Source organism: Schistocerca cancellata, chromosome 2 (genome assembly GCF_023864275.1).
Source record: "Schistocerca cancellata isolate TAMUIC-IGC-003103 chromosome 2, iqSchCanc2.1, whole genome shotgun sequence".
NCBI lineage: Eukaryota > Metazoa > Arthropoda > Insecta > Orthoptera > Acrididae > Schistocerca > Schistocerca cancellata.
In genome coordinates this window covers 9,152,844-9,178,357 of record NC_064627.1, presented here as the reverse complement: position 1 = coordinate 9,178,357, position 25,514 = coordinate 9,152,844, and the positions used below count along the sequence as shown (strand labels likewise).

The 25,514-nt window shown below is 38.3% G+C and overlaps 1 protein-coding gene and 1 non-coding gene across 2 annotated transcripts in view; both read right to left on the bottom strand.

Annotated features, from left to right (window-relative positions):
* LOC126161297 (phospholipid-transporting ATPase ABCA3) overlaps positions 1-25,514 on the bottom strand; it is a 787,342-nt gene that overhangs the window by 36,375 nt on the left and 725,453 nt on the right. The window contains exons 28-29 of the mRNA XM_049917041.1: positions 21,359-21,529; positions 3,235-3,455 (exon numbers count right to left, since the gene is read on the bottom strand). Of these exons, the coding sequence (XP_049772998.1) occupies positions 3,235-3,455; positions 21,359-21,529 (392 nt within the window). The remainder of the gene's footprint in view (positions 1-3,234; positions 3,456-21,358; positions 21,530-25,514) is intronic.
* On the bottom strand, positions 22,670-22,744 carry Trnat-ugu (transfer RNA threonine (anticodon UGU)). Its single transcript has one exon. It is a non-coding gene; the product is annotated as a tRNA-Thr (tRNA).

The following is a 25,514-nucleotide window of genomic DNA, read 5'->3' as shown; positions in this document are numbered from 1 at the left end:
TCTACATAGGAGATTGCTTGCAAATATAGTGTGTGACCCACCCTAGAATATTTCTAAAGTGTGTGGGACCAGTACATCACATATTTTGAATTTTTCACCATGTTATTAACCTGTCTCATCTAAAACCACAAAGCATTCATGAAAAAACTGAGGTTTCTTTTCTGTTACCATTGCTATAGATCTCCACATGGTGAATCATATGCAAATTCCCACTGTCTACCAGCAAACTAGTACTTCTGTCCTATTATAATCACACTCCCAGCTTTCATCAGTCTTGTCTCTCTCATTTTTTCTTTCACTTCCATTTTTTACTTTAATTCATTTTTCTGCTCACTTTTCCCTACTATTTGTCACTCTTTCTCAAACCAATTAATTTCCAACAGATCTAATTATTTTGGTATTGCTTCCATGCCATTCTGTTAGTGTAACTATATTCCCATCTGATAGGAGTGACATTATGTTAAGCATACTTACCACACTGTTAATAGGGGTGATATGCTTGTAATAAATGTTTTCATAATATTATTATGGATTTAAATTATCTTTTATGCATATGGCAGTATCAACTGTAAAGAGAATCTTTAAGTATGTTTCATTAGAGATAAGACAGGGCTTCAATGCTTTAATTTTGGCAGCTAAAACAAATGCATAAACAAATAAGCAGTAGAAAGTTAGACTTGGCTAGAGTCTGTGACATATGATTTCTACAAAATATTTTTACGTTTGGTGGAAAAGAGGGTGAGGACAAGGACTGCCTAGCTCCAATGCTCTACAGACCACTTTGTCTTCTAAATACCTTGGTGAAAGTTCTGGAAAAGCTGCTACGTGCTAGACTGCATGAGACAAGACTTCTTCATAGAATGAATTTGCAACAGTGTGGTTTCAGAAGTGAAAAGTCAACAGAAGACACTGTAAATGATGTGATAAGATTTATGAAAGACAATCTGCATAAATACGTCAGGCCTTAACGGACATCGCTGGGGTGGCCATCACTTTTTGACTGCCTGAGGAAGTTGAACTCCACAGAATCATTATACAACTGCTTTACGAACTGCTGTGAAAACAGAGAAGCAACACTGCTGTGCCCAGAAGAGACCCTAATAAGAGAAACTGCAGAAAAATTCCCACAGGTATTCATAAGCCACCCTCTCTTCTGGGGTCTAATACTGGACCTGGTATTAGGAAAGCTACAGGGTAATGAAGAGGTTGCAGGAGTAGTGGCATATGCCGACAATCTGATGGTCCTCATGGAGGGAAGCTCCAGAAGCAGCTGGGAAGACAGATGTAACATAGTCCTTCAACAATTACATTGGTGGTGCCAAGGAGTCAAACTGCTTGTTGTGCCTGAAAGGACCATATATGTGCTGTTAAAGGGAATCTTCTAAAAGACCCGATCATGAAATTAACTTACAGGTCCCTTAAGAGAAAGATCATCACCAGATAGAGCAAGAAAACCAAGAACATGGTGAACAAAATTATTAGTCTCACCAGTTACGATTACAAGCAGCCAATGTGAAGAATAATAATCTTTCATAATGCTATCTTAACTGCAATCATGGGATACTGTGCAGGTGCTTGGGTTCAAAGACTTTGGTCATAACACCAGCAGGGAGAGTTACCAGGGTGCCAAGTGGAATACTTCTTCTGTTCACGGGAGCTCTTGGTACTTTTAGCTGCCGCAAGTAACACTTTGATTATGTCCTCTCAATCTCCACATATGGGAAAAAGTGGTGATGTATTGGCTGAAGAAAGAACAATATCATGAAATGTTGAATTTATGGGCCACGAGCAAGCGTCAAATTCAAAATCAGAGCCTTTGCCTGTGGTAGAAAGAATGGGATGATGCCCAAACATAAAAGAAAGACTGAGAACAAAGCACCTGAATCCCTCAAGAGGCCTGACACACTTCTCGGCTGGTCACAGCCCCTGTGCCACCTACCATCATTGAACCGGTAAAAGACAGACCCAGTGGTAAAAATGAAATGAAAGAACATACTATCTAGTGATATCTGCTGTATGCTGATAAGCTGATAGTGATTTGTAGCAACTGAATCAGAACAGAACACTCGATGTCAAGGAATACTGAATTCGGAAACAGAATGACGGATCTTGGACAATACTGCTGATGCTATTTCAAGAAAGGTTCGTGTAGCGCACTATCTTATCAATCGACCCCTGCCTACTGCACTGTGAGAGGTTGCAACAGAAGATTGAGAAGCAATGCAGGAAGGCAGCAGCAGTCAACAGTTGTGGCTGAAGAACTGCCGACAACCACTTGTGCAGCCACCATAACAACAACAACATAGAGAAATATGGCCACGGTCCGTGTCTCGCCGCCTGAGGAGCCAGAACTGGGATGACGTGGGCTGGCATGTGGCTGTGCTCTTCACTGGCAACAGCAAAGCTCCTGTGGAGTAGGAGAATCCTCCCCTGCAACCAGGGAGCCAACAAACAATGGAAGAGACAGATACAAACACAACACCCTCCGAGTGCCTGAGGAACCGGAAGGCCGTGCCTGTGGACCAGGGCACATTGGAGTGTATTGTTTAATGTGACAGACAGAAACTGAAGTTATCACAACAATAGCAGACATAGATTTGGTAGTAGGTGTAGTTTTCATCATTCATAGTAGAAATACCTTTTTTAATATTATTATTATTATTATTATTATTATTATAACAAATAGTTATAGTGATGGGAGGTAGCACTGTGTAGGATAAAACTAAGTATTAATGTATCTTGCATAATTTCTGTGAGAATCAATACAGCCTTTGTTTAAATTATTGGTTACAGGCTACAATGGAATGGAATAAATAAATATTTGGTTGAGTATATGTAGATTAAAAATTTTGGTAATTGGGTGCTCGACTGGGAGTAATATCAAAGTGTGTGTCTTCTGTGGACAGGTCCTAAATGTTCAGTTCAGTGCATTCTTCACTGAACAATGAGGGCATACAATTTCGATAAACCACTAAGAATGATCAAGTCTTGTTAGCCCCCCCCCCCCCCCCCCCCCCGCCCCGCCTCATGTTTTGGATGTCAGTATCTGTGCAGTTAGGAAAGTAGGTGTGGACTTTGTATCATGTTGTGCTATGAATAATGAAGTGGTTACATTGTAAGTGCAATACAAATATTCAGATATTAGTTCATAAAAACATGCATTACCAGTAATGTATTTACAAAACACGTAACAGTTACTTGAATAAATTGTTCATGTGGCATTCTGCTACTCACCTGCAAATGTGTCATTAATAAAAGCCTTTATGGCAGACACACTATTGTGAGAATATTCACTGTCTTGCATGTGATTTTCCTTTCGTGGCTTCTTCAACTTCACAGTTAATGTATAACCCTCAGCAAATTTGTTTTTAAGATGTTGTGAAGAGCCAAGGCACTGGAATTGTCCATTAACCATAATAGCTAGTTTAGTGCACAATGCTTCACACTCTTCCATGCTGTAACAGTGAATTCAATTAACAATTACATAGTTGGACAAAGAAGATATGAATTGTCATAGAAAAAACAGATATTTACAATAGTTGCTCCTTGGAATATTTGAGGAGCATACTCAGACATTTGCTATGTGAATAATGATAATCCAAACATATGCTGCACTAGCAAGTTGCATTGATGAGAACAAACAGTTCCTCACAGTGATTACCAACTTTTTTCAGTTGTTACACATCATATGCCTTATTCACCTTTGAACATTTGTACATACAATTTACTATTGTGCCCAGGGGCACCATCCACAACACGTGTGATGGCTACAATGTGTGAGTCATGGGAAGAACTGCTCATTCTGTCTGTGGCAGCCACGCAAATTTTCAAGTATACTCCCAGACTGCCACGCAACGCACAAAGAGCTACAGACCACTGGGTTTCTCGCCAGGCAACAGCAATAGATCACGAGACTACGCCTACATCCAGTCACGAGTTACTAGGGGCAGCACATCTCTTTCTGAAGAATAGCTATTAAAGAAAACCCAGGAACCATTGCAGACAGTTCCTGTCAGTAAGGGCTAGCCAATTCATACGGCAACTGCTTGCAGTCCCCCAATTAAGCTCTTGTCAACGTGCCATCAGGGATGACTGTGCAATGCAAAGAAGTAGGCTTCTGTGTTGGAAAACAGCTCAAGTGTTGGTCATTTCAGTGTTTAGTTCCTGCTCCTCAAAGTTAGCTGGAGCTAAATCCATAAAAACTGTATTTTGGGTGGAATTGCAGAAGAGGTGGAGTTAATTTGTCATTATAGATAGCGACAAACAGTTATTTGGTTTTCAGGAGGACAATACAGAAGCTACTGCACTCCTACTGGGACACTGTTTGAATTGGGAATAATAGATAGATTTTTGCAAATCAATGTCATCAAATAAATATTTCAATAATTATGTACATGTAGCTACACATCACAGTCTACTGCTTATCTATAATTCACTGGCATAAAAAATTTTGGTTACTGGAATTCTTGAACAGAATAAAATCCGTTACTTTTCATCCATTTTACAATGCTAGTCCTAAATTTGTTTTTTGGCAATATGTGGGCACTCTCAATTAATTTACTGAAGTAGGCAAGATCAAATTATTTACAGCTATTTCAGGTTACTCTCAATTCTTGTGTTATGGCAATGAACTGACTGAGAAAGACACAGCTAGGTACTGCCATTACATGGAGTCATTTGCAATGACACCTACATGATTCATGCAATTTAAATCCTGCAGTGAAGCTGATAGTCTTTTTTGTTGTTTAAACACTAATTTTGAACCATAACAGTATTCCATAACTCAGATGGGATGTGAAGAATGTGAAACAAACATAGGTGTTCTTTGCTAACACAGCTCTTTAGTTCATGCAGTAAATAGCTCATGCATTCTAATCTGCTACATAAGTTTCCTATGTGGGTATCCCACCTGACTTTCAATCTATGTGAAGTTCTGATTGTTTGACTGTTTTTTGATTATGAATGGGAGCATTAAGTCTGAGCATAATGCTTTAATTTTTACTGTCACTTTCCTGTAGTGCATTTGCTTGAAGCAAGTACTACATCTTTCGGTGATCCCACCAGATGTGCAAATGAATGATCAATGCCTGTAATACTGCACACATTCAGTGGTGACACCTACATCTACATACATGCTCTGCAAGCCATTATACGGTGCCCTGCATCACTATTAGTCATTTCCTCTCCTGTTCCAATCACAAACAGAGCAAGGGAAAAATGACAGTCTATATGGCTCCATATGAGCCCTAATTTCTTGTACTTATCTTTGTGGTCCTTACGCTGTGTGCTAGTGGTATCAAAATCATACTGCAGTCAGCTTCAAATGCAGGTTCTCTAAATTTTCTCTACAGTGTTCCTCAACAAGAACTCTGCCTTCCCTCCACTGACCGAGCACGAGGGCACAGTGGTTAGCACACTGGATTTGCAATTGGAAGGATGACGATAAAAACAATGTCCAGCCAATCTGATTTAAGTTTTCTGTGATTTCCCTAAATCACTGCAGGCAAATTCCAGGATGGTTCCTTTGAAAGGGCATGGCCGATTTCCTTCCCTAATCCGATGGGACCAATGACCTCACTGTTTCATCCCCTCCCCCAAATCAATCAACCAGCGATTCCCGTTTGAGTTCCCAAAGCATCTCCGTAACACTTGCGTGTTGTTAGAAAGTACTGGTAACAAATCTAGCAGCCCGTCTCTGAATTGCTTCAATGTCTTCCTTTAATCTGACCTGCACGGATCCCAAACACTTGAACTGTACTTGAGAACAAGTTGCAACTGAAGCTGACCTTTCATCTTCCCTACCGTAATCCTTAAATGCTCATTCCAGTTCACATCGCTTTGCAACATTATGCCAGGACACTATTAATGTTACATCTGAATAATAAGGGTTTGCTTCTCTTACTCATCTACATTAACTTACAGTTTTCTACAGGTAGAGCAAACTGCCATTCATTGTGCCAACAAGAAATTTTGTCTAACGAGGAACCCATTTAGAGCAAGGTTGCAAGTTCAGTATTTACTAAGTCTTGTTTGAAAATGTTGTATTAACAATCATGACAGGAAAAATATTAGGTGCTAATGACTCCCCATGTGCATCAGGAAGGAAGTGTCCAAGAGGTGCAGAGATCAACCTCCAATGAGATGTATGTATTAAACTTCACGAAACAGACAGCATCGACATTCGAGCAATATTCAAAACAAACCATTAATTTGTACAATGAACACCATTAAGATTGCAGACAAACTCCTTGGGAGTTACAAACCGTGCATAACATTCAACTAGGTATCCAGTCTTAAAGAGTGCATATGGAATCATATTGATGTAACAGGGTGACGACAACTGACGGAATGTGATGGCATGCAACCAAATGCAAAACAATCTGTCATGTAGCTTATCATGAAACTGGCTACCTTTAAGGCATAGCTGCAGACAGTGTGATAATGTCTTTTATAGTCATGAAAAAACAAACATCCAGGGGCTAAATTTGTTCAGTGGTTCAAGGTGATATGAACTGCAATTTCACCTTTTAGGAGGGACGGCTTGCTTGAAAGGAATATGATTTTTATGCGGAGACCAGGAACCGAGCAAAAGAAAGTTATTTTTACCAGCTACTGGCTAAAAGCAGTGCTCAAACCACAGCTGTTGCATTTATGTCCATTTTCCCACTCTCGTTTGCTGTGACACAAATATTGCCGACTGTCCTTGCAAGATCATGCGAATGAGAAAGAACTGTAGGGGGTAGAGCACCTCCAACTTCTTGCAGCACAGTAAATAACATTCCGGCCAGTTTATCATCCAGATTAACAGTCAGTACAATTGTATACAAATGCTTTAAGAAATCACTGTTATTTGATATTGACACAACTCCCTTGGTACTTCTAATTTCCAGGATTCCTTCCATATGCATTTCATCTTCAAATACTGATTGGTTGGAGTTGAAAACAAATACTTTACTGAATGATCGAATAACTTTGTTTATTTCATCTACAAATTTTTGGGCCAATTCCACAGTTCACTGTGCATCATCAAGGTGATGCTCTGTTTGAAATTTCATTATCTTACTTCTTCCAATTTGGTAGCACTCTTTGAAGTTATGCAGCCATCCACTGCTTCCCTTAAAATCACTGTAATCTCTGTCACATGCAATTTGATGTGCATAATGAAGTAGGTTACTATCATGCACATTCTGTAAATTGTATCAAGCATCCTTGAAACATGGAAACACCAGTTTTTGTAACAAGTGCACCTTGTCCTCTCTTGGATGTCCGTAGTTTTTCTTATGCACTAAATTGTCTGCGCAGTTGAGCATATGTGACACCACTGCCCTGACTCCAGTCTCAAGAAAATTTATTATTCCAAACTGAAAATATGTTCAAGGATTATGCAGCAAACTGATGTTAGGGATATTGGCCTGTGATTTTGTGGGTCTTTTCTTTTGCCCTTCTTATATGCAGGTGTCACTTGTGTTTTTCCAGTCACTTGGGACTTTGCACTGGGCGAGAGATTCGTGATGAATACAAGCTGGGGAAGGGACCAATGATGTATAGTATTCTTTGTAAAACTGAACTGGGATTCCATCTGGACTGGTGACATACCTGTTTTCAATTCTTTTAGCCTCTCTCTAAGCCAGGGATGCTTGTTACTGTCTTGTCCACACAGAATCTGTTCAATGGTCAAATGATGGTATGTTTGTACAATTCTCCTGAATAAATGATTTCTTAAATGTGAAATTTCAAACTTCGTCTTCAGTTTCACTATCTTTAATTGCCATGCCAGACTGGTCAACTAGTGGTTAGATGGAAGAACTAGGCCTGCAAAGTGATCTTACATAGAACCAAAATTTTCTTGGGTTCTCTGCCAGATCTTTTGCTAAGGTATGACAGCAGTAATTGTATGCTTCAAGTATAGATCTTCCTACATATGCAAGAATCATTACTAACCTTTGCTCATTGTCATTTGTGCATCCCCTTTTGAACCGAGACTGAAACAGCCTCTGCCTCCTCAACAGTTTTTGAATTTTGTTATTAAACCACAGTGAGTCTTTTCTGTCCTTAATCCACTTACTAGGCACATAATTCTCCAAACCATGACTTACAAACTGCTCAAACTTTGCCCATAATTCTTCTACATCCAAATTACTGGAATTACATGATGTCAATCCATTTTCAAAGTGCGATGCTAACAACTGCTTATCTGCTCTTTCTAGCAGAAACACTCTCCCTGCCTTCTCGAGTGATTTATTAACTTTCATAACCATAGTCGCTGTAATTACATCACGATCACTGATATCTGTTATAATATCCCGGCTCCCAAGACTACACTAGCATATGATATTTTATTTAATATATGTTTAGGAACCCGATCAGCTGATGGGTTCCACAAACTCTCTATTGTTTTAATGATAAATTCTGAAATACAGGTATGTAGTGCATTGCCTCTGCAAGAGAGATGCATTTTATCTTTGGGCTGTAGTTGCTCCTTGGAGAGCTAAATCCAAAGAGAAAAGCAGAGACAGGTGACACACACTGTTGTGGTATGCAATCAAGAGTAGACACGTACAAATCTTGAACAGAATTGTAACTCACTGTTATCTACCATGAAAGATACTTTTATTTTACCTTACTATGGACAAATGTATTAAAAACACTGAAGAGAAGGGACTGCAATTTTCCTCGAGGATATAATAGTGTGCTGAAAAGTTATTTAAACATGTTTAAACGATGCATTTCCAAGAGTGAACTTAAGTGCAAGTGTTCTGTGGGACCTTGTCTCTGTACTGTATGTGTATTAATCCTGGTGTATAGTTGTTGGAGAGAATGAACTTACATAAACCTCAGCCAAGCAGAGTATACAGCCAGCCACAATGATGGGTGTCCTTCATAAATGAATTTCAAGCTAACTACCATTAGTGATCAGGAAAGCACGAGAGAGACATTATAGCTCATTGCCTGCACCACTATGGTCTACGTGGAAATTCTGTTAGACTGTAGAATCTTTTTGCAATTTCTGTTACTGATATTCAGTAGCTAGAAAGTGTTCGATATAAATATGAATATATTTATGTTATGTGTTTCGTGTTGTGGTAAAAACTTGATCATATTACAAGATTCAATGGGAACAGCAAGCAAATAAGCAAATGTGTGGACTAGTAATGAACTCAGTTTAGAGCAAGCTGTAGCACTGAGTCAGGGAGAGGGTAATGATCCTATAGCTGGTCTTTCAAACAGATGAGACCTTTATTGACAACAGTTATGAATCTAACTGACAAACAGGCAAATATGTCAATCGCAGTCAATAGTATAGCTACTGAACAGCTGAACATGGCTACTGAACAGTCAAACATATTGGCCACTGAAAGCAGTACAGCTACAGGGCAAGTGAACATCTCAGCCACTGTAGCAATTTGTCAACTACAATAAATAATCTGGTTACGGAACAAACAGAATTGTTCAACAAAAGTGAATAACTTATCAGCAATAGTGGAAGGGTTACCAACTAAGAAAATTTTGCTACAGTCTTAGATGAAGTTATACATTGCCTAAAGAGAAAGGAGAGATGTTGAAGGAGCTGTAAAATTTAAACTAAGCTCAAGAGCAATTACAATTTACCAAACAGATGACTCGATGGTGGATAAAGTTTTGCTATTTATCAATAAAGGCATTAAAGAAGCACTGGAGAACATAACAAATGAAGGCTTACCCCTACCAAATAAGCTGGATCAAGAACTTGAGAAAGTATGGAATCTGCTTGCAACAAAATTCACTAATTGGAAAAGCAAAGTTACACAAAAGATGCAAACACACACAAAGGTTTTACAGGAGATTTGAGGGGCAATCAAAGATAGCAGAAATGGTTACACAGGATAGTGGAGACAATGAGCACAGACGTTAGTAACTGTGTGATTACACACATGTGGATCAGTACAAGTACAGCAGTCTGAATGAACATGCTTATAATGGGAATCTGTTATAGTTTGGTGTCTACGCTAACATGCTGATGGAGGAGAAATTGATAAAGCGCAGACAGTTCCAGATGTTCTCTCCTGATAAAATAATCGTGAATCCTGTTGGGTTTATCCATAATTTCTGAAGAATGCTGCTACCTTGGGTAACATCAGAACAGAAAAAAAATCAGTTATGTGTCTGGATATAGACTAGGACATGGTAATTTATGGGCTACAAACATGATGGACACCTGCAAAACATACAGGGAATTTGAGAAGGCATTTTTAAACCATTATTGGTCAAAAGGTATACAAGAATGACTTTATAAGGAGGTTTGTAATCCTGAATCATTTTCATACAGGAGTGGGAACTTAAGAAGATATTTTCAGAAATATCTAAATAAAGCATGCTATTGGACAAACAGATCAAACATAAGGATATTCTAAGAATACTGAAGGTCAAGTTACCTGTGGAAATATGAGAGAAACTAACACATGTCACAGAAGAAAACTTGGAAGACTTCATGTCTGCCCTTTGTAATGGATCTGGTAGATAAGTTATTTTCTGCTGGATTTGTTGATACCACATCTAATGTGGGAGGTTGTAAATGTTTTCTTATATTTTTGTCAGAATATTTTTTGTGAATTGTAATTTGCCTTATTTTATGTTAATTTGTTTATATGTTCTAGAGTGACAGCACATTGATTAATATTAGTTGATGTGACGAATAATATCAAAGAGACTGGTTACAAGTGGAAGCTTGTGTGTTGTGTGAAATGTCCTTGACGCTGGAGTCGACTTTGACCATAGTCAGTTGGCAGTGAACACTCGGTGTGTGACGGTGGAACAATATACAGGTCCCCATTATAATAATTTGCAAGTGATCAGCAAAAATGAGTTATTCTACTACTTTTTTATATAAACATCAAGAAGGAAGCACATTCGGAAAAATGGTACTTGAAGCACCAAAAATGAGGCAAACGCATTGAACCAGGACATTTCCGCAGCCGACGAAACAGCATTATGGAATCATACTTTCACTAGACGACTGAAACCAACACAAAAAAGTCAAATATCATCTTATAAACATCCACAGAAAAGTGAGTACTGTCATGAAATATGCTAAATTCAGGTATATAAAAATAGTGAGCATATTTCACCTTGACACTACCGGTTTGATACAATAAGATATGAAATAGAGAACAAAGTTCAACAAATATTAATCCACCTCATAATAGGAAATTGAATTACAGTGGACATCAGAGTAGAAACAACAGAAGGGAGATAAGTAATAGTAGTATACCAAGCAATAATGACAGACAGCACACAGGACAAAGACTTCAGAATGAGAATAACAACTCTAGACAAAACAGGAATAATCAAAGAAGATATGATAGAAGATGTAATCCAAGATACAACATCAATAATAATCAGCAACACTGGAACGAGAATTTACCAGAACCAACACTCACAGATAATCAAGGATTGAGGGGAAACAAACACCAATCTCAGAGGTAGAAGAGGACAATAGGTGCACAACTTTGAACTGGAGATGAGCAGATCATCCCCCAGAGCACTGGTTGATAGAGAAGCTACAAGGGGCTATCAACTCCAAGTACACTGCTTTAGGCACAATGATAGAATGAATATGATTGAAGAGTTAACATTAGATGTAAATCCATGTGAACATGTATATCTGATGGTACTAGTTTCAGCTATATGTGCCAAAATATTTGATGCCCTTGTAAAAGTAGTACTTGATACTGAAGTTTCCACAATCATGATATCCAACGATTCATTTAAGAAATTATCCCAAAGACAGAACTCCCCACATTTCCTTCCCATAACTGTAAGACTGTTGGAGTAATCGGTACCAGGTCACAATACGTATGGATACACATATGCTGTAGGTTAAAATAGGAAATTTATTTATTTCTTGTTCCGTAGATCCAGTTAGTGAGTCAATCACAAGGATATGGAACATGTCAAATTGTACAGGTTTCAATTTAAACTTAAAATAAATACAAGGGCAATTCAATGTCAAATTGTACATAGTTTAAGTAAGACATACTATAAATACAGTAACAGATACAATGTCAGCTAGATAACATAACAACCATTTAACAGAAAAAGGAGTTTCAAATAAAGGTTAAGGATAAGAGCACAAAGTTAAATCAGATATTAGGCCTACAAGAGTAAATACATGTACAGCCAATCTGTTGTTACAAAAAGTGTGCTAATGCCCAAATGCACAATAAAATCAATTTAACTACTTCTAGACACAATAAGTTTAGTGATGGTACACATTTTCTTTCAAATATTCATCCACAGTATAATAAGATTTCTCTGTCAGGTAATCTTTGAGAACTTGTTTAAATTTTGGCAGTTCTGTATGAACACATTTGATATGTAGTGGTAGAGCATTGAACAGCTTAATGCTGGAGTAGTAAGCTCCTTTTTGTACCAGAGTGAGACGTTTCATTTCGAAATGTAGATTGTTTTTGTTTCTGGTGTTAAAACCATGGAATTTACTGTTGTCTTGGTAGATGGAATAATTTTTGCACACAAAGGTCAGCAAGGAAAAAATATACTGTGAGGCAGTTGTTAGGATACATATCTTCCGAAACAAGTGCCTGCAAGAGTGTCTTTGATGGACCCCACACATTATTCTGATTGCTTTTTTTTGGACGGTGAAAACTTTTTTTGCAAGTGGTTGGTTCCCCCAGAATATGACATAAATGAGTGGAAGTAGCCAAAGTAGGCAACCTTAATAGTGTCAACTTCAGCCACTGAAAAAATTACCCATAACGCAAATGTTGCCGAGCTAAGTTTTTTATATAGATGAAGAATGTGAACTGACCAATTACATTTACTGTCTATGTAAGCACCCAGGAATTTTGTATCTTCAACTTTCTGTATTGGTTGATCTCTACATTTTATGTTAATTTCATCGGGATTACTTTGTGATGTATGGAACCTCATATAATGAGTTTTATCTGCATTGAGTGAGAGACCATTTGAGGAGAACCAATTTAAGATGTCATTAAAAACAGTATTTGTAGTTTGTTCAAGATCATGATCAATCAAATCATCAATTAGAATTGTGGTATCATCGACAAACAGGGTAAATTTCCTGTTTGTCTCAGAACAAAGAGGAAGATCATTAATAAAGATGAGTAAATGCAGCTTTGGTATGTGTGCTCCTTGTTGTTTATAAATTAATTGAGGACCGTATCATTGAATTAGGTACCATAAGAAAGAAGGACTTAAAAATAGACTTCTCGACTGGTAGCTTTAGTTTTTGCGACAATGGAACTATAGCCCAAGTAGATATCACCAGGGAGGAAACAGGCCATGGGAATCGAATACAAATTATCAATGGCAGGCAATGAAAACCTCGTAACTCTACTTTGTTAAATTTTGCAGGTGAAGCAGAAACAGTTTCTTAAAAAGTAACACAAAGTGATACTGGAAGTTCTTACATTTGTAACTGTGTGCAGGAACCTAGTTATTGACAAATTAGAGAAATCCATGCATTTTCAAATCTCTCTTTGGTTATGGAATTATTGGTTACTGAAATTAAGAGTTTTCACAGATAAAGTTATGAGGTTTTCACTGTCTACCATCATTATGGAAAGGAAAAGTAAAAGAAGCACCCACTTAAAAAAGAAAGTATGAAGCTTCTTGGTATATTAGAACAGGTGCAAGACAAATCCAAAGAAGCTGATGGCCTTGACCTAGAACAAAGGGAACAATTGGTCAATATTTCAACCTGGAACGATATGTGGATTTACCTTTCATTTAGAAGTTATTTCCACATACAACGCATTGCAATATGCCGTATCCTATTCCTTGGAGACAGAGCAAGCCAGTAAATGAAGAAATAGTAAGGACTTAATTGAACCATAAAAGAGCCCATACTGCAGTCCTCTTTTAGTCATGCCTAAACCAGGATGAAAAGTGAGGTTAGTGGTAGATGCCCATGTCATAAATAAAGTAACTGTGCCAGTCAGAACCCATCCAGAAAACATCTGACAAACTCATACAGAATTGTCAAGGGACCAAGTGCTTCACAAGTATAGACCTTCATAGCTCATACTGCCAATTAGGTTAGAAGATTAGTCATGAAAATATACAGCTTTTGTATATACTGGGAGAAGTTATCCATACAAGGTACTACCGTTCAGTCTCAATGTAAGTGCAGACATATTTATAATGGCTCTCAATGCACTTTGAGCGATCAGAATTGAGCAGTCAATTAACAGAATTCATAAATGACATATTAACAGTAACGGCAAAATGGGAAGAGCATTTAGGGCTGCGAAATTGTCTACTGAAATCTTCTAAACATCAGGAATACTGGCCAATCTGCAAAAATCACATTTTAGGCTGAAGCAGATAAAGTTTTTAGGGCACCTGATCAATGAAAAAGGCACTCTACCTAATACTACAAAGATTAGTGCAATAAAGAATATTCCAGTTCCCAAAACCAGGTAGCAGCTAAAAGGATTTTTAAGATGGTAATAATTTTTGGTCAGTTCATACAGGACTAGTACACAAATGCAGAACCATTAGTCTGCTTAGGAAAAATATAACTTGACACTGGACACAAGAATGTCAGAACACCTCTGCAGAAATATAACATGCCTTGACTAATGCCAAAACAACTACATCACGTAGATATAAAACTGGAATTTCGATTAATGAAGAACTCTCAGCTAGTGTAAGATTAGGCACCTGCTTATTCCAAATCTAGATAACTGAAGGCCAACCAACATTTTGTGTGATTGCAGTTGCAAGCAGGGTTATTACGTAGTTGTGAAAGGTTGTATACAACTAGTGAGGTAGAAGCATTGGCTGTTATACATGCATTCAAAAAATCCAACTATATTATTTATATGGTGCACAAACTGTAGTCTACTGTGATCACCAAGCACTTTGCACCTTGTAAATGTGCAAATTGCTTACACCAAGATTGGCATGATGGGCACCACCATTGCAGGAATATAAATTTCGTATAGAATATATCAAAGGAAACAAAAATCTAATTGCACATGCCCTAACAAGACTGCCGAAATGATTGGGATGGGTCAGATGAGCAACTGGGAGAATTTCTTACATTAGGCCTACTGATGAAAGAGCTAACAGCAAGAAGATATTACTTAGAGGAATATGGTAGAGCTACATAGAAGAAATCTGAGATGGTCCAACATGCAACAGAAATTAGAACAACTAGGATACAAGAGACTAAACCAGTGCTTTTAAGATTGTCAGTGGAGTGCTCTCCATTGACATGGTAATAGGAATAAGAATTGGTGTGTGTGCATTCTCAAGGGACATGAAACCAGGTTAATCCAATACATGCATAAGGCTTGGGGATATTCTGCACTTATTTACCGTATTTACTTAAATCTAAGCCGCACTTTTTTCTGGTTTTTGTAATCCAAGAAACCGCCTGCGGCTTAGAATTGAGTGCAAAGGAAGCGGAAGTTCTGAAAAACGTTGGTGGGTGTCGCTACAACTAACTTCTGCCATTGAATATACGTAGCGCTACATAGGCATGCTTTGTAGGCACAAAGATAAATACTGGCGCCAAAACCTCTGCGTCATTAAATACATTAAAAAAAAAAAAAGGTGGAAGACGAGCTTTTTTCTCCGCCCCGAGTTTCTATCCAACTAAGTAAATACAACTTCCGTATTGTTCATCTTCGAATGTACCGGCATTTCAATGTACTACGAAAATCCGATTGGAAAGACTGGGATGTTTGTCAATATGGCCAACTCTACATTCTGAATTTTTTCCTACCTGTGAGAAGAGATGGTTGCTAATAGGAACTTTTATGAATTGTGAATCACATGCAGTATTCTCTTCACCATAAGAATAATACAAATATAAACATTTTGCCATGTATTATTTCATGTTTGCTGCTATCTCATTTAAATCCTGTCTGCTTAATAAACTACGAAACTAGATTGAGACAACAGCAAACGTGGAAGAATATACATATCATGTCATGTTTATATTCGTATTATTCTTATACCTAACAGTGATACACTCAAAAATGAAGCACAGCAATTGACTAGATTTTTAAATCTAAGATGACCAATTTCTTTGCAGAATGTAATGTACTAAAGAGGCGCCTGCAAAGATTTTCAAACGGAGAAAAATGTTCGCTAAACTCTCGTTCAGAACATCTATCATACGCAGTCTAATATTTGGATCTTGTTGATCATTATCAAAGAAAGCCACAGTGTAAGTAACAACAAATAGCAGTCTCTTTGCCATTGTTTCGCTAATGAGATGATTCCTCTTTTTTTTTTAAAAAAAAAAAAAAAAAAACAATTGTAAGTGGCGGTAGCATGCACAAAAGGAAGCCATGCTACGAGCGGCGACAGGCTGTAAACATGCACTATCAGAATGCGACAGTACAGTAATGCATTTTCAGCTTAGAGTGACGTAAACACCTATAACAAAGAAAACGGCGCTTGTCAGATCAGAGAAAAATATAAGCAATCAATTCAAACCAGACGAAGCACGTGAAGAAGGAGGGATCCCCGTATAAATAAGGACAGAGCACCTGACGCGTAGCAATGGCTACCTGGTAAAGCGTAACTGCTAAGCTTACAACTCAAACCAAACAAAACATTCATTTGACCTAAATTGTGTCTCATATTACAAAGGACCAACTTTGTTTCGATTTGGAGATGCGGCCTAAAACTTTTGTCTTCCGTTGAATTTCGAGTCTCAAATTTCAGGTGCGGCTTAGATTTGGAAAAATTTTTTTCCTTGATTTTGAGTCTCATTTTTCAGGTGCAGCTTAGATTCGAGTGCGGCTTAGATTCGAGTAAATACGGTAAATGTGTGAACAAACTCAGGTTATATTGTTATTTCCCCATCCTGCCTAGAAAGGTCCAGGAAAGCAGTAACTTACAAAGAGTAATGTACATTGATGTGAACAGTTAGTAATTATAAATAAGAACACATATTCAGAGGAAGTTCTACACGTCCAAATTCGGTCACTTGTTCATTGCATAACAACCAAAAAATATAAACGTATCTATTGTAACTGGCAACATCTAAATCTGGAGAACCAATATTTCATGAATGTAAAATGAGGTTGGGTGGCCTTACTCCAGATTGTCATGATTTTCTTTGGAGTACTTGCCCAAATGAGAAGGCCAGTCACCATATTAGGCCATGGACATACCAATCATTGATTGTTAAGGGGCATTTGGTAAAGGTAATCATATTCCAACTTTGTTTCATAAGTAGCACCAAAATTGCTACTAATCAAGTAAGCTGCCACTGTTACCTTCAGCAGTATAATCAAAATCCATTCAGTAATCATATGAAAAGAAAAAGTAAAATGACTAGTACAGTGTGGATCATGGAAAGTAGTTATACAATATTTTCACTCCCACAAGGGACCATGTAACATCCCAGCTCCTGAAACTGTGCTAACATATGATGTTTTATTGAATACCTGTTTAGGAACCTGATCAGCTGATGGCTTCAACAAATGCTCTATTATTTTAACAATAAATTCTGAGAGAGATACATTTACTCTTTGGAATGTAGTTGCTCTTTGGAGAGCTTCTGTAGGACCTTCAGACATTTGGTTTGTGATTGTTTGCTGACAAATCTGCATCACGGTCTTAGCATACATTGGGAGATGTGTTTACCGACGATTGAAGCAGAGCTATCGGTGGTAGTGATTGTGTATGTATGAGGTGTGCTTGCTTATGTGAATGTGTGTGTGTTTTCTTTACTTAACAAGGCTTTGGCTGAAAGTTATAACATGTAACTGACTTTTTGTTGCATCTGTCTGCAATTCAATGGGACATTTTATGACTTTACAGTGAGTAGCAATCTACTGGTTTCCTAATATTTCTGAACTAATAGTTTTGAAATTTGGGACAGTTTCTTGTAGTTTTATTTGTTTTTAGTGATAGGACTAACAATTTTGTGTTCTTAAGATAAGTAGTAGTCAGCCATTGTGTCTCATAATTCGGTATACCGGGCATATCAGATCATTTTCTTAAAAATTGGTGATGACAGTCTTCATGAGAATTTATTTATCTATTATTTTCAATACAATAAGCACAGTTTTATATATGCTTTACCAGATTTTTTGCTTGTATATAAAAATAGGCTTAACTTGGTTGAAGAACTGCAGTACATTTTGGAAGAATCACTTTAATTGTACATGTTGGTGATTTCTCATCACCTTGAAAGATTTTGTCATATAATTCAGGCATTGCTTGTCTGACCCAAGAGTCAATAATTAACAGAAACCATTCTTCACCCACATAAGACATCAAACAGTGGCTGAGAAAGTCAGTATCCAGTTCTGTCATTAGCTTCCCAGATTTGGAAGATGTTACTACAATGCTTTTAAAATTTTGCTCATATTCTTTTACTGTTTTTTTGAACTCGGTGACCAAAGTTACCGATTGACTCTTGTAAACAAACGAACACTTGAAACAGATTGTTTCCAGACAGAGTGAGAACATAATGAGCGGTATATGTATAAGAGTCACTTTATTCATGTCATGTCTTTTGATAAAAATAGTTTTTCTTCCTTTGACAGCCAGATCCTGTTGTACACTGGCTGATACTGACAATCTGATAGAAAAAACAACTGAACTTGAAGTATTTTGTCAGAGAATTGTAAAACATAGAGAGCAAAATGAATTTTTAAATAACCTGCAATAAATACCTGGCTAATGAGTGTTGATAACAAAATCTTTTTGAAATCTGGTATCAATTTTAATGTCTGGGTTCAAAAAGTGTCAGCAGCTGCAAGGGTTTCTTCGATCATTGCTGTCTCTTTTCTTGAAACAAAATATTTTCACTCTTTGATGACGAATTCTGTGCTTATTTTTGAATTTATGAACCCACCTGTCCAAAGCTTAAAATTCAAAATCTGTAAACTGTTGTGCTGCTGCTGAAGCCCACTGTTGTAAATTCTGCGTAGTCACTTGTTGATAATTCTGTCAGGTTTCAACAAAACAATCGTATGTTCCGGAACTGATTCCCTCCTTTTTTATTTTTTATTCCCATTAAGATAAATATTCCTTCTTCCTTAACCAGCACAAGATATTGTCATTGAAGGTTTCATTGGAATCAAATCATTTGCAGCAAGCAAGCTTTCGTAATAAACAACAGCATCTTTCAACATCACCTTTGACACTTCGCTGTATAATGAAAGTGCAGCTTCTGGTATTTTTGTGATGTCTTCATTGACAGACATTTTTAATTCACTATATTGTAAAAATTTCAATAATATTTCACAGTACAGAACACCCCAGTCTCTGCGAAAATCAGGATTTAATGGCACTTTAGCAGGTAAGGCTCACTGTTCGATTAGTTCCGTGCGGGTGTTGACACTTCCTGACCGTTTACTGTTTGTATAAACAATGAGCCAACATCTATACTCTTCTGCCCCCCTCTCCCCCATGGGACCAAACTGCTGAGGGCATTAGTCCCAGTTATACTCTGCTTTTCCACAAAGACACCGGTTCCTCAAATATAATGAATATTTATAACCTTACCGCAGCTTATAGCATCGTCCAATTTTGTAATAACATTGCAATGATAGTAATTAACACTTTAATTTATCTCCATTAAAATGCATTTGAAACTATTCAGCTTTTTAAAAAGAAACTATTGATAAGCGTAATTCACATTTTAAGTAGCCTGTGAGAGCCATTTCATACACGAAACAAAATTATATACGATTTAAGGCTGATAATACATTAGGTCATTAACTTTAGTTAAAAGTTGTTATAATTCTCAAAACAATTAAGAAAACAAAATAAAATCGGCTGTATGACATTCCAGCATACTACTGACTGAGCTATTTCACCTGTATGCTGAAATGCTATTTCTGACCGTATATGAGTTTCTTTTTTTTTTTTTTTTCGGAATATTCTGGATAGTGCACATTATGACATCTATGTGTGGGCACTCTTGAGGTATACTACCAACCTGTGAAGTCTCATCCTGAACTGAATTTCCAAGAGTGGAGGATTCCCTTGTTAGTACTGACTGCAGAAGTGTGTGGCTCGAGAGGGAATGCTCGACCACTGTACTACATTCTCTTTAACGCCTTATGCACAGTCAGTCTGCTAGCTGGACTGCCAATGGCACTTTGGAACTCTCAAATGATTCCTTCCATAGATTTCAGGCGCATTTCTAAATACTCGACAGCCCCTGTCCATCAATACATGAGGTCTGACTGGTCTCGGTTTAGCTGTTGTCATTTCTTTGCATTTCCCCCTCTTGTTCACATCTGTGACAGTGGACTACGGCAGCTTTAAAGTAGTTAAAATGTATCTGATGGTTTTGTCGGTCATGTGATATCCCACAACTAGTTAATGTGTGAAGTGATGAATATCTCCTGACTGACACATTCTATCGTTACTGTTCCTCTACTGACAACACAACTCCTTTTATACCAGCAGGTCTGCCTCTCTTGACATTTAGTGGTCATTACATAATGGTGCCTGGATAGTGTACTTTCTTTGAAAATATAACTGAGACTGAAGCAGATGGTTCTGTTTTCTCCATTAAAAGTAGCAGCTTCCTTTTTAATTTGCTTAGATAATTTAGTTGGCATAAGCATGAGTAGCATTAAGTTATTGTGTTTATATGATATGTTTGTCTTTTGTTAATGTGTACCATGGCTCCTTCCACTTCCCTGAAGGTTCTCATTATTTGTAGGATCTATGGATGTGTGAGGCAAGAGTAGCAACAAATATGAAAATCGTCAGCAACATCCTGTAATTTGGTCAAAATTTGAAAGGGAACTGAAGAACATGAAAAACAATGTGTTTTGATGAATTCAGATTAAACTAGATAAAAGCAGCTGGGATATCAGGTTTCCATTGGCTGTACAGAGTACTTCTGGTCATCTAGAATGACAAAAGCAACTGTGAAATCTGGACAAAAGCAACTATCCCATGGCCTAAGAAAGGAATTAAGAAGAACTGTGGAAATTACATTTGCCTCTCAGTGTTGTCCCATACACTGAAGATGTTAGAAAAAATATGACAGACATTAAGAAACTTCTCTTACAATGAGAACAACATGGATTCAGAGAGGGCAGAAATATTGTGTATGACATTTATGCTGCGAGAATGGGACCAGTGATGCACTACAAGTTGGGGAAGAATCTTATCGTGGTATATCGAGACAGCGTAGGCATACGGCACTGTCCCAAGACATTCGATTTGGAAATACCTGGAAGATGCCAAATTCCCTCCTTAACAAGGTGAAGAAATTATACTAGCAATGTAACAACTGCGTTCATGTGACAGATGGAAGTTTTAAATTGTCTGAAACACAAAAAACAGTTCAACAAAGAAGAACTTTATTACCAGCATACTCATGGACGAAATCATTCCATACCTGTGGGATGTAAGAACTATGCACTTTCCTTTTTCTCTTGCATCACAGATAACATTCCACAAGTGTCTTCTAGCAACTGGATCCATTCCAGCAGTTGGTTCATCTAAATAAACAACAGATGGATTTCCAACCATTGCAAGAGCAGTGCTGAGTTTCCGTTTGTTTCCACCACTGAAAAATAATAAATTAATAAAATATCTCACAAAATGTCTCTTAATTAAAATAATACAGAAATATGTAATGACAAAACAGACACATGACAATTCAAAAGTAAGTGTATACACTTTGTGGGTGTAATGTATGCATCAAAATAAGAGTAAAATGTTAAATAAAGTTTTGTCCAAAATTGCTTTATTTCAAAGTATGAGAATCCTTATGTGAGTATAGTTTGAGTATATCAACATTGTTTTGCAGTGGACATTTGGTGTGGTATAGTGGACAATGAGCTCCTCGGACTGCACGCTATTCCACAGCATCTGACTGGCAGAGTATGTAGACAGTCTTTGGAAGATGAAATGGGTGGTCTGCTTCATGATGCACCAGAAACCAGTTCATGATTTATGCATGACTGTGCCCCTGCACATTTCAGTTGGGAGGCACGAGAGTATCTCAATGTCGCTTATCCTGATGATTGTATTCCTCATGCAGGACCGGTTGGTGGTCCACCAGATCTTTGGACACTAATCCCCTGAGCCTTTGGGACACATCAGGGACCACATGTATCACGTTACAGTTGACATTGAAGCGCAACCACAGCAGAAAATTGAAAATGGCTGTGCAACTGTGCAGAATGGGGTGAATGGAGCCTGTAACATTCTGAGAGCGGTCAGATGTCAAGCACATCACTGTCTTCACCTGCATATACATCATTTTGAATATGTTCCGGGGTAAATGTACAGTACATATTTGTGTTGAATTTCAGGTCCCTTTTTGTTATTTCTTTCTGAGAAGAATTACTTTTGTGTTGTTTGTGTTGCACTTACGATCCATACTCTACAGCATAACAATTTCAAACAAAACTTTTATTTTCATGTATACATTACACCTGCAAAGTACGTACAGTTACTTTTGAATCACCTTGTATAATAATAAAACAAAAGGTTAAAATTGGCGGCACACTTTCGCAGAATTTTACAACACCCAAAAGCCTGTTAGACAACAGAATTAGAAATTACAGAGTGAACATACTGCATCATTTACCAGATAACTGCAACCATAAATAAGCTTACAATATATGAAATGATAATTAAATGGACACCCTAGCTGCAAACAGGCGTTGATATACTTCATTGGGGACATGTTGAAAATGTGTGCCCCGACCGGGACTCGAACCCGGGATCTCCCGCTTACATGGCAGATGCTCTATCCATCTGAGCCACCGAAGGCACAGAGGATAGTGCGCCTGCAGGAACTTATCCCTTGCATGCTCCCCGTGAGACCCACATTCCCAACATGTCCACACCACTACATTCATAGGGCGCCTACTAGATGTTTGCCCATCTTACTCATTACTAGTGGTAGATTAATCTACCAAGTCCTGTATGAGTTCGGGCATAGTGTGTGCATTCTCACAAGAAGGTCAATGGCCGGGAAGCCATATTTAAACTATATATGATGGTAGTATCTGTTCCTGAAATAACAGTTACCGCTGATGACCATGCAGCTTTACTAGAAATGAAATGATAATTAAATGGACACCCTAGCTGCAAACAGGCGTTGATATACTTCATTGGGGACATGTTGAAAATGTATGTCCCGACCGGGACTCGAACCCAGGATCTCCTGCTTACATGGCAGACGCTCTATCATCTGAACCACTGAGGGCACAGAGGGTAGTGTGCCTGCAGGAACTTATCCCTTGCATGCTCCCAGTACGGGACTTGGTGGATTAATCTGCCACGAGTAATGAGTATGATGGGCAAACATCTAGTAGGCGCCCTATGAATGTAGTGGTGTGGGCATGTTGGGAATGTGGGTCTCACGGGGAGAGTGCAAGGGATAAGTTCCTGCAGGTGCACTATCCTCTGTGCCGTCGGAGGCTCAGATTATAAGAGCGTCTGCCATGTAAGCAGGAGATCCCGGGTTCGAGTCCAGGTTGGGGCACACATTTTCAACACGTCCCCAATGAAGTATATCAACGCCTGTTTGCAGCTAGGGTGTCCATTTAATTATCATTTCATTTCTAGCAAAGCTGAGTGGTCGTCAACGGTAACTGTTCTTTCGGGAACAGATACTACCATCATATATACAATATATGATGTATTTGGCCAATTGGTTGCATAAAGTTTATTGCAGTAAGCAGTGACCAGATTTCAATACAACTAAGGGTATCTACTTTAGAAGCAATAAAGTCACACAACTTACATTACATTACAATGAAAAGCATACATTATGAGCTGAAATTCTCAGGTCAAATGGTAGAAATCCTCCATGAAAAACAGCTCAGTATAAGAACAAACACTGAAAAAATGTAACCAATTGGCTATATAAGTCATTTACTGAAAATACGTCATTTACTATTTGCTAAGCACCAAGTCATCACAGCACTATTGGGAAGATATAAACTACATAATGTTTGTCCACAATACCTTGGCAAATCTACTGGTGGAAAAAATCAGTGCTGGTAGAAAGATATTCATTTATCTCTAAGATTGCAAATGTTAAGCTGCCCCAAATGTAAAGTATTACCATGCACACTGTTAAGGGTAATAGTGCCATGACTGCAGCAAGCAGCCAATGCTGCCATCCCCTTACTGCTTTCCCCTTACTGTTCCTCTCCTGTTGCAGTCCTGATGTGGGTCAAGATGCACCTCCTGCTGTTTCCAACAGCCACTGTGTGAATTGTCTCACTTATGGTGAACAAACAGTATGTCATCAATTAGCAATACAATAGTGTGTCATAATGAGACCTCTCTCTGTTGTGGCAATTTGAAAAGCTCTGTGAACAAAGTTGTGGCTGTGGCAGTGTGATTCCACGAGGGTGCTGTAAGTGAGACAGCCACGACACCGGCACTGGTGTGAGTCATTATAGGAGACCAGGTGGACGTGTCGGGCAGAATTTGGAGTACGATCGAGCAAATAACATCGGAAGGAACTGTGAAGTAGCACTGAGCAGCCACACAGGACAGATCTCACCAGACGCCCGGATAGCCATGGTCTAGTCGATGGCCAATAAAAAAAGTGTGCTCTCCAAACAGTGGATGTATGGCACACCCAGCACTGTTTGTGATAGAGCAGGCTGTTTCTTGCAGTTTCTGGAAAGCACAGATTGAGGCAGTGTCTTGATCTGTGTGAGTGTACTGTCATACAGTACTCACCTCATTTTTGGTGCATGTTGTTGTATGAAACAACAGACAGCATTTCTGGTGTGTACACAGGTTCTTATTCTGTGAAAGGGCAACTATTTATTGGATGGCTTTTAAGCCTTTTTGTAATAGATTACCTTTAATTCTGAGCACTTGTATTGTGATCATTTTGGCCAGTTCTGCTGTAGTATGTGAAGGTTATCTTATAGGTCCATAACAGAGCCACCAAATTATATGTGATATGTGGGGTACAGCACAAGGCAAATGGGAGTGTTATTCCTCCCCCTGTACTTAAAAATTTCTCAACTCTCAACTATGTAAAGGAAAGTCGTGTATGTTGAGAACAGGAACATTTACTGGAAACAAAAAGGACGCGTAAACTTGTCACTATGAAAGATAACAACAGAATAAAAATATTAAAAACTAAAATCACAGAGTTCAATAGTGCATCTTCTCAGACACGGAACAAGCATGCACATCAGCACCCCAGGCAGCAAGTGCACAAACTTCTTTGATGTAACTTGGCGATCAGCTGATTCCACTGTGGAACGTGGGATCTCCGCCACTGTCACATCGGCACCCTGCAGAGAAGCAGAACATTGTCTGCTTCCATCACCCCTGATGCCACCAAGAAATCTTGATGAAAAAAGAATTTCTTATCCTCAACAGACCGATGACTGTAGCAGTCTGGTCCCTTTACTCCCACAAACCAACCAACCTTATCCTCAAACCTTGCCTCACCACCATTCCCCAAATCCCTCAACATGCATACTAACCTTACATCCACAGAAAGAACCACAGTCCACCATCTAAAAACTGATACCAATCTTATAATCCTACCTGCAGACAAA